General features: G+C 48.6%; 1 protein-coding gene across 1 annotated transcript in view; it reads right to left on the bottom strand.

Annotated features, from left to right (window-relative positions):
* Positions 1 to 415: 415 nt before the first annotated feature.
* The window catches only part of SLC49A3 (solute carrier family 49 member 3), a 33862-nt gene continuing 20868 nt past the window's right edge, over positions 416 to 13409 (bottom strand). Inside the window, exons 2-10 of the mRNA XM_082205002.1 lie at positions 13247 to 13405; positions 9387 to 9606; positions 8221 to 8297; positions 7987 to 8124; positions 6919 to 7035; positions 5372 to 5524; positions 5088 to 5245; positions 2070 to 2182; positions 416 to 609 (exon numbers count right to left, since the gene is read on the bottom strand). Of these exons, the coding sequence (XP_082061128.1) occupies positions 455 to 609; positions 2070 to 2182; positions 5088 to 5245; positions 5372 to 5524; positions 6919 to 7035; positions 7987 to 8124; positions 8221 to 8297; positions 9387 to 9606; positions 13247 to 13405 (1290 nt within the window). The 3' untranslated portion in view covers positions 416 to 454. The remainder of the gene's footprint in view (positions 610 to 2069; positions 2183 to 5087; positions 5246 to 5371; positions 5525 to 6918; positions 7036 to 7986; positions 8125 to 8220; positions 8298 to 9386; positions 9607 to 13246; positions 13406 to 13409) is intronic.

Here is a 13409-nt window from a genome sequence, read left to right as displayed (position 1 = left end):
CTTAGTTGGTCTTAAAGGTGCTACTGGAAGGAATTTTTTTATTTTGAAAATGAATTGTTACAGAACATTTGCATTCCCATCTTTTTTCACAGAATTCAGGTTGGTATAAATATGCTTAATCCATTGAATTGCCCTTGGAGTGTAACACACTGGAAGAATCAAAATAGCCACTCTTAGTGAGTCTCAGACACTTACACATTTCAGCACCATCACTAAGGATTAAATTGTCTTTTAATGGGGGTAGACTCTTCTTGCATTCTGTCTTCAAAAAGACACTCTCCAACTGCTGCAGGGTATTTGGGCTGTACTTGTGAGAAGCTTCCTGTTAAGATAACCATCATCTTTTGCTCCAGTCAGTTCCCAAAGACTTGTAACTTACTGTGCAGCTGTGGCACTTGGGGTCTCAAAAGTCTTAGAGGCACTTGGGTTAGTCCAGATTTCAGCTAGAAGCAGTTCATTTTTCTGCTGTTACTGCAACATCCTCTTCTGATTTGTTGACGGAGAAGTCGTGAGATACTTCTGCAAAGATCCTCCTGTAATTAGTGTGAAAGGCAGCCACAAAGAAACATGCTGCCAGACTGCAGATTCCAGCCATCATTAGGGTTGAAGCTGTGATAAGAAAGAGAGGATATTTCTACAGAGGTATTGAGAATGAAACCCAGCAGCTTAAAAATATATGAGAATTACAAGATCAGTTTATGAACTCCAGCTGCAATCCTGAACCCACTTACCTGGGAGTAACTGCTAGGATTGCACAGTAAGTTAGGTCAGCATCAGTAACTATAGACCAGCTACCCAAACTTATTCGTTAATTTCTGTTCATTTTGAAAATTCAATCTTAAATCTACTAGAATGTATGACCAACTAAAATCAGCCATTATGCACTTTGAAGAAAGGACCCCTGGAAGATCGTAAGTCCAGTCAAATTTGACTATGGGGCATGGTGCTCATCTCTGCTTTCAGGCTGAGGGAGGCGGCATTTGTCCACGGACAGCTTTTCCGGGTCCTGAGCCAGAGTGCATGGAAACACCATTTACCTTCCCGCCGCAGTGGTGCCTATTTATCTACTTGCACTGGCATGCTTTTGAACTGTTGGGTTGGCAGGAGCTGGGACAGAGCAACGGGAGCTCACTCGCATCACGGGGATTCAAACCGCCAACCTTCCGATCGGCAAGCCCAAGAGGCTCCGTGATTCAGACCACCATGTGATGGAGAATGCAGTCTCTCAGTGCTGCGAGACAAAATCCCAGTTGCTGCTATGCAGAGACGGAAAGAGAGGAGGGCCTCAAAATACATATAAGACCTTAAGAGCAACTAAAATAACTGCATCTCAAAAATCACACAGTGTAAACCCAGGGTGGGGAACCCTCTTCGGTCTGAGACCTTGTTGACAATCTGGTGGGTGAGTGACAAATGTGAATTTACTCTTGTGCAGTTGGCGCCCAAACTCTCCTTACCATCTGGGCAGGAAAGACATTTTCAGAGTTCACGGTCACATTTTTGCCAGGCAAAAGCAAGTATAGTGAAGCAGGGCTGCTGGAGTATGTGTCCAGGGGCGAGTCTTGAGGGCCGGATAGAGAGGCCCTTGACTGGTGGTTCCTCCAGCCTAAGAAGCTGGGGGACTCCTTATTTGCAGAACCTCAGTACAGTGGTACCTTGGGTTACAGACACTTCAGGTTACAGACTCTGCTAACTCAGAAATAGTGCTTCAGGTTAAGAACTTTGCTTCAGGATGAGAACAGAAACCGTGCAGCAGCGGCGTAGCGGCAGCAGGAGGCCCCATTAGCTAAAGTGGTACTTCAGGTTAAGAACAGTTTCAGGTTAAGAACGGACCTCCGGAACGAATTAAGTACTTAACCTGAGGTACCACTGTACCCACACCAAGGCAGGGAAGGGAGCAGGTCAGGGAAAGAGACCTCTACTGCCATTGCTGTGCCTCAACCAACTGCCTCCCTGCCCCCTTGCAGCTGATATTCACCCCTGAAGGAAACCTCCACAGGTGTGTGTGTATGTGAGAAGAGAGAGGATATATTTATAATGCATAAAATAAACACATAACAAAAACTTACTTGACCAGTCTAGTGCTTTGCCGATGGCTGAGGTGCAAGTAGAAAATGGGGCATCTTTCTTTTCCACAGCCAGGCTTTGCAGCAAAAGCATTAACACAACACCTAGAAGTTGGCTGTGGAAACAAAAACAGTCCATCATGCAGGTCTCCTTTTCATGGTTATGTCACACCCACACCCCATGTCCAAGTCTGGCTCTTTTTTGTGTGCACGGGGGAGGGGGGAATATATTGTCTGTAACAGTCAAGATTCACTTTTATGTCTAGAGCAGACATTTTGGGTGGCACTCCGTGCTAGTCCTGCGCAGACTAGACCCGCTGAAGGGAATGGGCGTGACTTAGAATCATAGGGTGGTAGTGTTGGGAGGGTCCCACGGGTCATCTCGTCCAACCCCCTGATATGCAGGAATAAAGGGAAGAGAGGAGTTCAAAACCATTCCCGCTTCTTCGAGAGAAGGGGCAACACCAGAGGATTCAAGAATGCTCCGCTTCGATGTTCTGTTTCTGCAGTCTGAAAAGCCTTGAAATGATTAGAAGCTTAAACTTTGGTTTGAGCGGCTGATTTCCCCATGCATGGAGAGCCCTATTTTTAAAAAATGAGTTAAATAAGCTCAGCTCTGGGGAGGATTTGGCTGAATTGCCACCCTCTGTGTATAGTGGTACCTCGGTTTTCGAACGTAATCCGTTCCAGAAGACTGTTTGACTTCTGAAACGTTTGAAAACCGAAGCATGCATTTCTGGAAGCATTTAAGTCCGGAAAACTCAATACGAAAGCCGCATGGCATGTTTGGCTTCCAAAAAGTTCCCAAAACCAAAGCAGTTACTTCCTTGTTTTTGGCGTTCAAAAGCCGAAACGTTCAGCTTCCGACACGATCAAAAACCGAGCTGCCACTGTACTTTGAGTAGATGCCCCATCAAGTCTTGGTAGGAGATATGCCAGCCAGCCAGATACAACCGTACTGTGGCGATTCTCCTCCCCACCCAGCGTCCTCTACTATTTCTGAGTCCAGCGATGGCCCTACAGGAAAGCTGTCTGAAGCTTTCCCTTCACATCCTGTACTTGCCATGTGGTTCCCCTTGCCCATATATGGGGAATTGCATCACAGGAAACGCCACTGCAAACTTGCCAGCTGTGCAAAGGAGCAGGTGCTGAAGACGTTAGGAAATCCGGCTGCCTCTGAAGGAGCCGATGCTAATTCAGCCTCCTGCGGAAAAGGAGCTTTCCCTGCAGCCTTCCCAACTGCTACCTAACCAGTCTGTTTTCTTGAAACCGGCATTACTTGAATGAGGTCGTGTGTTGCCGTGTTATCTGTGCATTGAAACCACTGGAAGCCCAGCACCCTGTTGATACAGCCCTGCCGCTCTGGAAAAGGTGTCTCAATGGCACAGAATCGCCAATACCTGCATGTGCATGAAGTCCCTCTCACAATAAGCCCATATAGCATAGAATCATGGAGGGAAACCTGGAGGAAACAATGCACACAAGGCATGGTCTGCAATGCAGGATGCAACCGCAGCATCCCTGAAAGATGGCTATCTGGCCTCTGCAGCGAAGGTGAGTCTCTCACCTCTTAAGGCAGCCAGTTCCACTGTTAGAACGTTTCTCCTTAATGTTTAGCCAGAATCGGTCTCCTTGCAATTTCCACCCACTAGTTCTGGTCCTGCCCTCTGGAGCAACAGAGATGGAGTCTGCTCCACCTTTGGCCTGAAAAGACCTTCAGAGATCTGAAGACTGTGGCCACGTCTTCCCTGACTTGGAAGTAATTAGTGATGTTTAGGGTCGGGGAACCTTTTGCAGGACGGGGACCAAATTGTCATCTGGGCAGCCACCTGGGGGAGCACATGCCAGAGGCAAGAGTAGGTAGAACAAGGAATTGTACTGTTGGCTAATTTCTACACACACACATCCTTTATTCAGGCAACCAAGAGGTATTATGAGAGTTCAGAGGCACATTTCAGCCAGGCATAAACCCTCAAGCGTAGGACTGAAGAGAGTGTGATGTCATGGTGAGGCTGGATGCAGACGAGCGGTGGGAGACCCCAACTGGGGAACCCCCAGGGGAAGAAGGTTCAGAGCCAGTGGAGTGGTGGTGCAATGACAACGAGCGGTCAGAGGGAGCAGACTGGGAGAAGGTGGTGTCGGAAGCTGAAGAGGCAGCAGGGTTTAGTGAGCAGGAAGAGGCTGTGGCAGAGAGCAGTTCAGAATCAGAGGCAGGAGAGGAGCGGGGCCAGGAGACACGAGATGAGGCAGGCTGCTGAAGAAGCCAGGGAGCCTCCCCTTCCTGTTGCAGCCAGCTCCCTCCCCCTGGTCTCCCAGTACATGGAGAGGAATGAAGAGGGCGGAGCAAAGAGAGACAAGAAGGCAGAGCTTTAGGAAGCAGGGGAGGGGCCTTAGAGAGTGGTGGGAAGGCGGAGCTGCCTCATTGGGGCAAGACTACTGGGAAGAGTTGCTGTGACCACTAGGACTGCGTTGTTTTGGTTTCTGTAAATAAAGAGTTCACTGACACTGGGTGTTTTATTGCTGACCTGCCCAATTCCAGCTCCTGGCAGTGGCCTGGGGAGAATCCCATGGGCCACACAAGAGAGACCTGGACAGCTGCAACTGATGCCTGGTTCTGAATTTTCCCTTCCCTGCTCCAGTTCTTCTTTAACCTTGGCCTGGCAAGCTTTTGGAAAGAATCTGCATATTACCACTACAACTACGCAGCGCATAGTACAGAAGAAATCGGGTGTCCTGATTCTGCTACTTAAAAGGTAAAGGTACTCCTGCCCGTACGGGCCAGTCGTGTCCGACTCTAGGGTTGTGCGCCCATCTCACTTAAGAGGCCGGGGGCCAGCGCTGTCCGGAGACACTTCCGGGTCACGTGGCCAGCGTGAAGAAGCTGCTCTGGCAAGCCAGCACCAGCGCAGCACACGGAAACACCGTTTACCTTCCCGCTATAAACGGTACCTATTTATCTACTTGCACTTAGGGGTGCTTTCGAACTGCTAGGTGGGCAGGAGCTGGGACTCTGCTACTTACCTGAGCACAAAAATCAGCCCTGACGAGGATCCTTCCCCCACGGGATAAGAACATTCGACCGCTAGTTCCATGGCGACAGGATAGATAGCAAATCCAAAGAACCCGAAGAGTGAGCTGATGGTTGCCAAAGCATAGGTCTGGTTTCTCAGCTGAGACACCTGCATGAAGAGAGTCTAAATTGAGTACCGACGAGGCTGCAGAGCCGACTTTCAGCAATTCAGCTCCATTGTGGGGTGCGCCCCCAATAATGTCAATTTAAGAGACCTAGCGTTAAAGGCATTTACCACTGCAAATCCAATGCTAGCCAGCGCAGCTAGACAGAGGAAGACCTTGGTAGCTTCTGTGAATTTCTTTGTCCGGTCAACGTACAGCCCGAGGCAGAAGGCCCCGATGAGTCCGGACACAATGAACAAGGCGCCGCTCAGACCTGCAAAGAACTGTACATGAGGGATTGATTAGATGATATGGCAGACTCCAGCGAAGAGCAAACCCATTGAAACCAGGGAGTGGAGTTGGAGAAAGTAGATCCACAACTGCAAGGACTTCCACTCCCATCCTGCTCCTCCTCCCAAACCCTTCCCAAACCTTCTCCAGAAAGTTGAGGAGCCCCAAAAGCAGATAAAGGAGATGCACATAGTGGAGAGGAGAAGGCAAGGAAAAGCCACCACGCAGCCAAAAGACCTTGCACTAGCAGATCCACTTTGTTGGGAGACCCACAGCAGTGCCCATAGATTTCAATGAGCCTACTTTGATGGCAATTTAGTTGGCGTCAACCCAATAATTATGGCTCCTAAGAATAAGGTGCAGCATATTTCCCTCGCCCCACCCTGTCTTCCTTCACTGGAAAGCAATCAAGAGTCTTCTGATCTGGTTGTTAATTATATCGTACCAGACAAGATGGCGCTACACAGGGTCTCTGTAATGAAGGGATCCAAATTGCTTCATTTTAAAGCACAGAAAATAAAGCTACATTTTTTATTTGCTTGATATTTATCCAGCTAGCATTAGTTTTAGTTGTATTTTTTCAAAGAAGCTGAATTACCAATATTTGTAATGATAGCATACTGAAGGCTAGAAATGAAGGCAATCCCCCCCCCCAACTCACAGTACCAGGCAGATCCTGTATTTATTTGAACCAAAGGATCTCCCCGGATCACTTATTACATTTTGTCCATTTACTTAGTACTTTTGTGCATTTACTGTATTTATTTTTCCCAATTTGAACTAGAAAATGGTGCTTTTCTTGAGTCAAAATGAGAGTACACCTAAGCATGTTTTGGTTTTTTTAAGAAAAAAAAGCACTGGGTGAAAGATTCCTGCATTGCAGGGGGTTGGACTAGATGACCCCCCGGGGTCCCTTCCAACTCTACAAAGCTGTGATTCTGTGAACCCAATGTTCACTCCCTGGCATCTCCAGGAATGGCTGGGAATGTCCTCTGCCTGAAACCTGGACAGCAGTTACCAGTCAGTGTGCAGACAATGCAGAGCTAATCTGGCTTGGTCTAAGGTAGAGTCTTCTATTCCTATTGTGGAAGGACTACAGTTCAGTGGGACACCATCTGCTTAACATGCTTAACATCCAGGTTCAATGGCTGGAGTATCCAGGTAGGGGAGGCAGCGCTGATGAAAACCTCCCTGCAGAGTTTCACAAAAAACGCCCCACCCCAGCCGCCGCGGTCTCTGCACATCTTCCCACTTCTCCCTGTGATAGCCTGAAGCTGAATTCCTGCAGTCCCCTCCCAGATTGTTTTCTCGATCTCCCGTCTCCACCTGCCCTCCCTTGAGCTTGCAAGACAACAAAAAGCCACAGATGAAATCTGGAGCAACCTACATTTGAATATCCATTGACACACAGGATCTGTTCCAACAGAGCACTGAAGCAGGTGAATATTGCTATCCCTGTCGCGAAGGAAAGGGCCAGGATGATGTAAGATGTATTTCGCAGGAGCTAAAAACGGAAGACAAGGCATGAGTTGTCAGGGGGGGGGGGCAGCAGAATGAGCACCAGCAAGCTGGTATACACATTTATACAGAGTCTGCTAAAACTTGCAACTTGTTTTCCAGTGTAACTGACAGGTCTGCTGGAAACCTTAGACTTTTGTCAAACGAGAGATACGTTCAGATAGCTTGGGATAGAGACTGGGTAGGCAAACTAAGGCCTGGGGACTGGATCCGGCCGAATCGCCTTCTAAATCCGGCCCGTAGACTGTCCGGGAATCAGCGTGTTTCTACATGAGTAGAATGTGTCCTTTTATTTAAAATGTGTCTCTGGGTTATTTGTGGGGCATAGGAATTCGTTGATTCCCCACAAAAATATAGTCTGGTCCCCCACAAGGTCTGAGGGACAGTGGACCGGCCCCCTGCTGATAGATGGGGGCGGGCATAGGCATAGCCAGAATTTTTGTTAGGGGGGCAGAACCTCAGATTTGTACAGTCATACCTCGGGTTGAATATGCTTCGGGATGAGAGCGTTCAAGTTGCGCTCTGCAGCAACCCGGAAGTAATGGAGCGCATTACGTCTGGGTTTCACCGCTTGTGCATGCGCAGACGCTCAAACTGATGTCACGCGCATGCACAGAAGCGCCAAAACGTGACCTGCGAATGCACAGACACGCGGACACGGGTTACGTTTGCTTCTAGATGCGAACGGGGCTCCGGAACGGATCCCGTTCGCATTTAGAGGTACCACTGTATTGATTTTTACTTATTTGGTTGACAGCTGCCCCCTTGGCTATGCCCATGAAAGGAAACAAGGTCGGAAGTGGGCCATGGTCAGGAAAAGACTGGGAAATACTGATCTAATATGACACAACAGTTTCTTTCTTTCTGTCCTATAGAGGCGCGTAGCATTCGTTGTACCTTTATCTGAGTTAACAATTCTGCTTTGCTTGCAACATACCATCTTCAAGCCCCTGAAGAATGATGGTGAACTGGAGTGGCTAGCGCTTGCTGACGGCGGCGTTGGCGGGACCTTGTCACGAACACCCAATGTGGCTAAGGCACAGGCAAAGACAGCAGGCCCTGTGTACACTCCAAGCTGTAGAAAGCAGGAGGAGGAGGAAAAATGGCTTAACTCATCTGCCAAGGATATATAAGCGGTGCAGAATACAAAAATTGATTAGCTTTCATTTACCATTAAAGGGATATCTTTTCCTCCCTGTACAAGCGCAGGTGACAGCAAGTTAGCGATGAGAATGCCCAAGGGATTGGCTAAATGGAAATTAAAGAGAGAGAGAGAAAAATATGTGACTTCTCCCTCCGAAGCAGCTGAAATATAATGCCGAGCATTTAAAAAGCAAGCCAGCTGACTGGAAAGCAAAAGGAGAGGCCACACGCCTGTACAGGATTAGAACTCAGGACCTGCTTTGGAACCCCTTTCGGTGGGGGGCTTCTCAGATGTGTGATTTGAGGGCTGCTCCTCCAAAGATATCCCTACGGTGATACCAGGTATTTTGGGCCCTCTTCTTCAAGACCCCTTAAAGACACTAATAAATCGCAGGTGAAGAAGTTTCTGAACTGTATCACTTCAGGTAGCACTTGGGGGAATGGCTTTCCATAGAAAAAAAATCCATTCACACAGAAAAATAGGATGATGGGGGAAGAATTCTAGCCCAGCTTCCTTCCTGACATGCAACTTTTCTGTTTGGGAGATACAGTCAAACCTCGGCTCCTGAACGGCTCCTTTTTGGAATGTTTCGCCTCCTGATTGCCGAAAACCCAGAAGTAAATGCTCCAGCGTTAGGACGCTTTTCAGAAGCCGAACATCTGACGCGGCTTCCACTTGAGTGCAGGAAGCTCTTGCAGCCAATCGGAAGCCGCGCCTCGGTTGTAGAACATTTCGGAAGCCGAACGGGCTTCCGGAACGGATTACGTTCAATAACCGAGGTTTGACTGTACTGCTTTCTCCTTTCTTGAATGGTTCCATGCAGTCGTATGTTTCCAGACTGACTGCTATTCCTGTCAAGGAGGTCCCAATCCTCTGAGGGAGCAGGTGAGGAGCTGGGGGCACTTCTGAATCCATTACTGTTGATTTGAAGTTCAAGTGGCCATGTTGCCACAGAGTACCTTCCATCAGCTTCAGCCAGAGGGCCAACTCTGCCACAGCCTAACTTTGGTTGTCTACGCTCTGGTAACCTCTGGGTTGGACTACTGCAATACATTATATGTGGGGCTGCCTTTGGAGACGGTTCGGAAACTGCAGCCGGTGCAGAATTTGGTGGCGAGTCTGACGATCAGGGCAGTGTGGTCTGAGCATTTAACACTGATTCTGGCTCGGCCTGCCCTGGCCCAGTTACTTACACATGGAGGCAATCATATTGGCTGTGGCCCTTTGGTGTTCTGGGAACCATAAGGCTGCCAGTTTGGTGGGTGAAAAAATGATGAGCGGCTGGGCCGTGCCGCAAAGGCACTGTCCGACAAGCAGGTACACAAAGTTGAGGGAGCCCAGATCCAGGAAATCGAGGATGCTGAAAATTCGAATTACACTTCCCATCATGTTCAGCCAGGCGCAGAGTATCACCTGCAGTAGAAGAAACCATGTCACCAACACTGATTTCAAGCAGCCATCCATGAGAACGGAATAAATTCCAACAACTGAAATTCCAGAACTACCGTATTTTTTGGTCTATAAGACGCACGTTTTCCCCTCCAGAAATTAAGGGGAAATGTGTGCGTCCTATGGAGCGAATGCAGGCTCCTTGGCTTCAGTGAAAGCAACGCGAAGCCTCCAAAGCGCTGAGGGAGCGCTCCCTCCGCGCTCCGGAGGCTTCGCGTTGCTTTCGCTGAAGCCTGGAGAGTAAGAGGGGTCGGTGCGCACCGACCCCTCTCGCTCTTCAGGCTTCAGGGATAGCTGCCTGAAGCCTCCGGAGCACAGAAGGAACTCGTGCTGCGCTCCGCAGGCTTCGGATTCCTTTTGCTGAAGTCAGGAGAGCAAGACTCTACCGGCTTCAGCAGAGAGGGAGAGCTGCGCAGCGCCCCTTCAGCCAAGCGGGAGGAGAAATGGAAGGGGCTCCGTTTCTCCTGCCACTTCGCTGAAGGGGCGCTGAGCAGAGAGGGGGAGATTTTTTTTTCTTGTTCTCCCCCTCTAAAACAAGGTGTGTCCTATGGTCGGGTGCGTCCTATAGAGCGAAAAATACGGTATTTCATTTCTCTACATTTCTTTTCCGACAGGCAGGTGGCTATAAGGCTGGAAGTGCGTTGAGAGTGAGGGTAGTAGCAAAGCGGCTGAATGACCTGAATTGTGTACCTGGGCATCCTTCAGTTCAAAGTTCATCCAGTTCATTGCTGGCCTTTGGGAAAATGCTAGAGGGCTTTGTAACAATGATCTCCAGATGGTGGAGATGTCGGGCACAATCCTGACTCCTAGGCACCTTCACTTAAACGGCCTCGGTCCTGCATACCTGAAGGAGCGTCTCCACCCCCATTGTTCAGCCCGGACACTGAGATCCAGCGCCGAGGGCCTTCTGGCGGTTCCCTCATTGCGAGAAGTGAGGTTACAGGGAACCAGACAGAGGGCCTTCTCGGTGGTGGCGCCCACCCTGTGGAACATCCTCCCTTCAGATGTGAAGGAAATACAGTGGTGCCCCACAAGACGAATTCCTCGCAAGACGGAAAACTCGCTAGACGAAAGAGTTTTCCGTTTTGGAGGTGCTTCGCAAAACGAATTTCCTATGGGCTTGCTTCGCAAGACGACAATGTCTTGCGAGTTCCTGCTGGTTTCCCCCCCTTTCCCCCCCTTTTTCTAAGCAGCTAAGCCGCTTATCAGCTGATCCGATCAGCAGATAAGCCGCTAAAAGCCGCTAAAAGCCGCTAATAGCGCTAATCCGCTAATCCTTCAATGGGCTTGCTTCGCAAGACGAAAAAACCGCTAGATGAAGAGAATCACAGAACGGATTCTTTTCGTCTTGCAAGGCACCACTGTAAGTAGCTATCCTATCTTTAAAAGACATCTGAAGGCAGCCCTGTTCAGGGAAGTTTTTAATATTCAACGCTGTATTGTTTTTAATACTTGATTGGGAGCCACCCAGAGTGGCTGGCGAAACTCAGCCAGATGGGTGGGGTATAAATAATAAATTATTATTATATTATTATTACTTAGTCACAAGTGGTTGAAAGCCAGGTACAGAACATACCTGTCACCTGGTTAATCTTGAACACTGGCCAGAAGCCGTGGGAGTGGGAACAGAGAGAAAATTCACCTTTGTGCAACTAGCTAGTTTCTACACAGACGCAAAGTCCTCTCTGTCTGGGCTAGCAAAAGGCATTATCAGAGTACAAGGGCACATTCCAGCCAGGCAAAAACACTCGAGGGAAGGTGAGAAGGAGGGCTGGGGAGAGCTGCAAGAGCCTGAGAGAGACCTGGAAGGCTGGATTTGGCCCCCTAGCCTGTAGTTCCCCACCCCAAATCTAAAGCACACCTTGTGTCCTCTTGTGATTGTGTCTTCTGCAAGACGTCAGCAGCAGGCGCAGTCGTACCTAGGCTCCCTTGCACCCTTGTAGACCAGTATGAAGTAAGCAGCACATAAAGCAGCACACAAAACACTACCAAATCATTCTACGTTCTAAATCTTAGCGAATAAAAATAAAATAAAAAGCTTAGTAAATGAATAAATGCTTAAGTCAAGAAAGAACTTAGCACATGAAGTTGAATGTATGTAAAAACACCAAAATCTTGAAGGAGAATTTCCTGAAGAAAGAAATTAAATATTGCAGCTTAAGCCAAGAAGGAATGTAACATATGGACTGAGCCTGGCTAAAGGAACTTTAAAGACTGAATCTTCCTTTTGGACACAGTTTGAATGAGTTTTCTGTCTGTGGCTTTTGTAGTAGCTCTTGTACCTTGTTCTCTCAATTTTTGGATTATTAATATAAGATTTAGAACACAGAATGATTTGGAAGTGTTTTGTGTGCTGCTTACGTGCTGCTTACTTCATGCTGGTCTGCAATGAGAATTGGCAGCATAGGTTCATTTCTTCAGTCCCTTGGCAAGGAGCTCAGGAGATCCCTTGCAGCGAGTACTATTTTTCTAGAAAAAGAGGTGCCAGAACTCACTGTGAACGCCTCCCTTGTTCTCTTATAATGGCAATGGTGCCCACCTAAGAAGAAGAGTTTGGATTTGATATCCTGCTTTATCACTCCCCTTCAGGAGTCTCAAAGTGGCTAACATTCTCCTTTCCCTTCCTCCCCCACAACAAACACTCTGTGAGGTGAGTGGGGCTGAGAGACTTCAGAGAAGTGTGACTGGCCCAAGGTCACCCAGCAGCTGCAGGTGGAGGAGCGGGGAAGCGAACCCGGTTCACCAGATTACGAGTCAACTGCTCTTAACCACTACACCACACTGGCTCCCGGAGAGGTGCCGGAATTGAGTTCCTGGGAGTTCCGGCTGAGAAAAAAGACCTTGTCAGAGGAGACGGCAGCAGAGGTGCCAGACTGGGCAGTGTGCAAACAGGCGGGTGGGCTACTAGCCACACCTAACCCCCGGAAGATGCACATTTTTTGGGTTCCTGGGCCTGCACCCTTGGCGAGGGCCAACCTGTCGAACCCCAAGGTAGGCCATCCCATCAGATGTCAAAGAAATAAACAACTACAGTGGTGCCCTGCAAGATGAATGCCTCGCAAGACGGAAAACCCGCTAGACGAAAGAGTTTTCCGTTTTGGAGGTGCTTCGCAAAACGAATTTCCTATGGGCTTGCTTCGCAAGACGACAATGTCTTGCGAGTTCCTGCTGGTTTTTTTTCCTCCCCCCCTTTTTCTAAGCCGCCTAGCCGCTTATCAGCTGATCCGATCAACAGATAAGTTGCTAAAAGCCGCTAATAGCGCTAATCCGTTAATGGGCTTGCTTCGCAAGATGAAAAGACCGCTAGACGAAGAGAATCACAGAACGGATTCTTTTCATCTTGCGAGGCACCACTGTATTTGAATTTTAGAAGACATCTGAAGGCAACCCTGTTTAGGGAAGTTTTTAATGTCTGGTTGTGTTTTTAATATTCTGTTGGGAGCCGCCCAGAGTGGCTGGGGAAACCCAGCCTGATGGGTCGGGTATGTATGTATGTATGTCTGAATAAATAAATAAAGAAGCCCCTGAGCAGGGGCGAGCAGAAGCCTGTTGACCATTTGTGATCTTCTAACTGAGCTTCGCGCCAGTCTCCATTTCAACTTACGGCACATTTCAGCCCGACGGTGTCCAGAATCCATATTGCTATGAACCCGACTGGAACGGATATCACGAGGTACACGAGGGACAGCCAGTTGACCATATCCATGGAGGTGTGAAACCGTTCTGCTGTTTTGTCAGCCACTGGAGCGAACGTCAACCATAGCTGC

This window comes from Podarcis vaucheri (assembly GCF_965113315.1).
Source record: "Podarcis vaucheri genome assembly, chromosome: 17".
In the NCBI taxonomy this organism is placed as follows: Eukaryota; Metazoa; Chordata; class Lepidosauria; order Squamata; family Lacertidae; genus Podarcis; species Podarcis vaucheri.
Note: the sequence above shows the minus strand (reverse complement) of the source record. Positions and strands in the feature narration are given on the sequence as shown.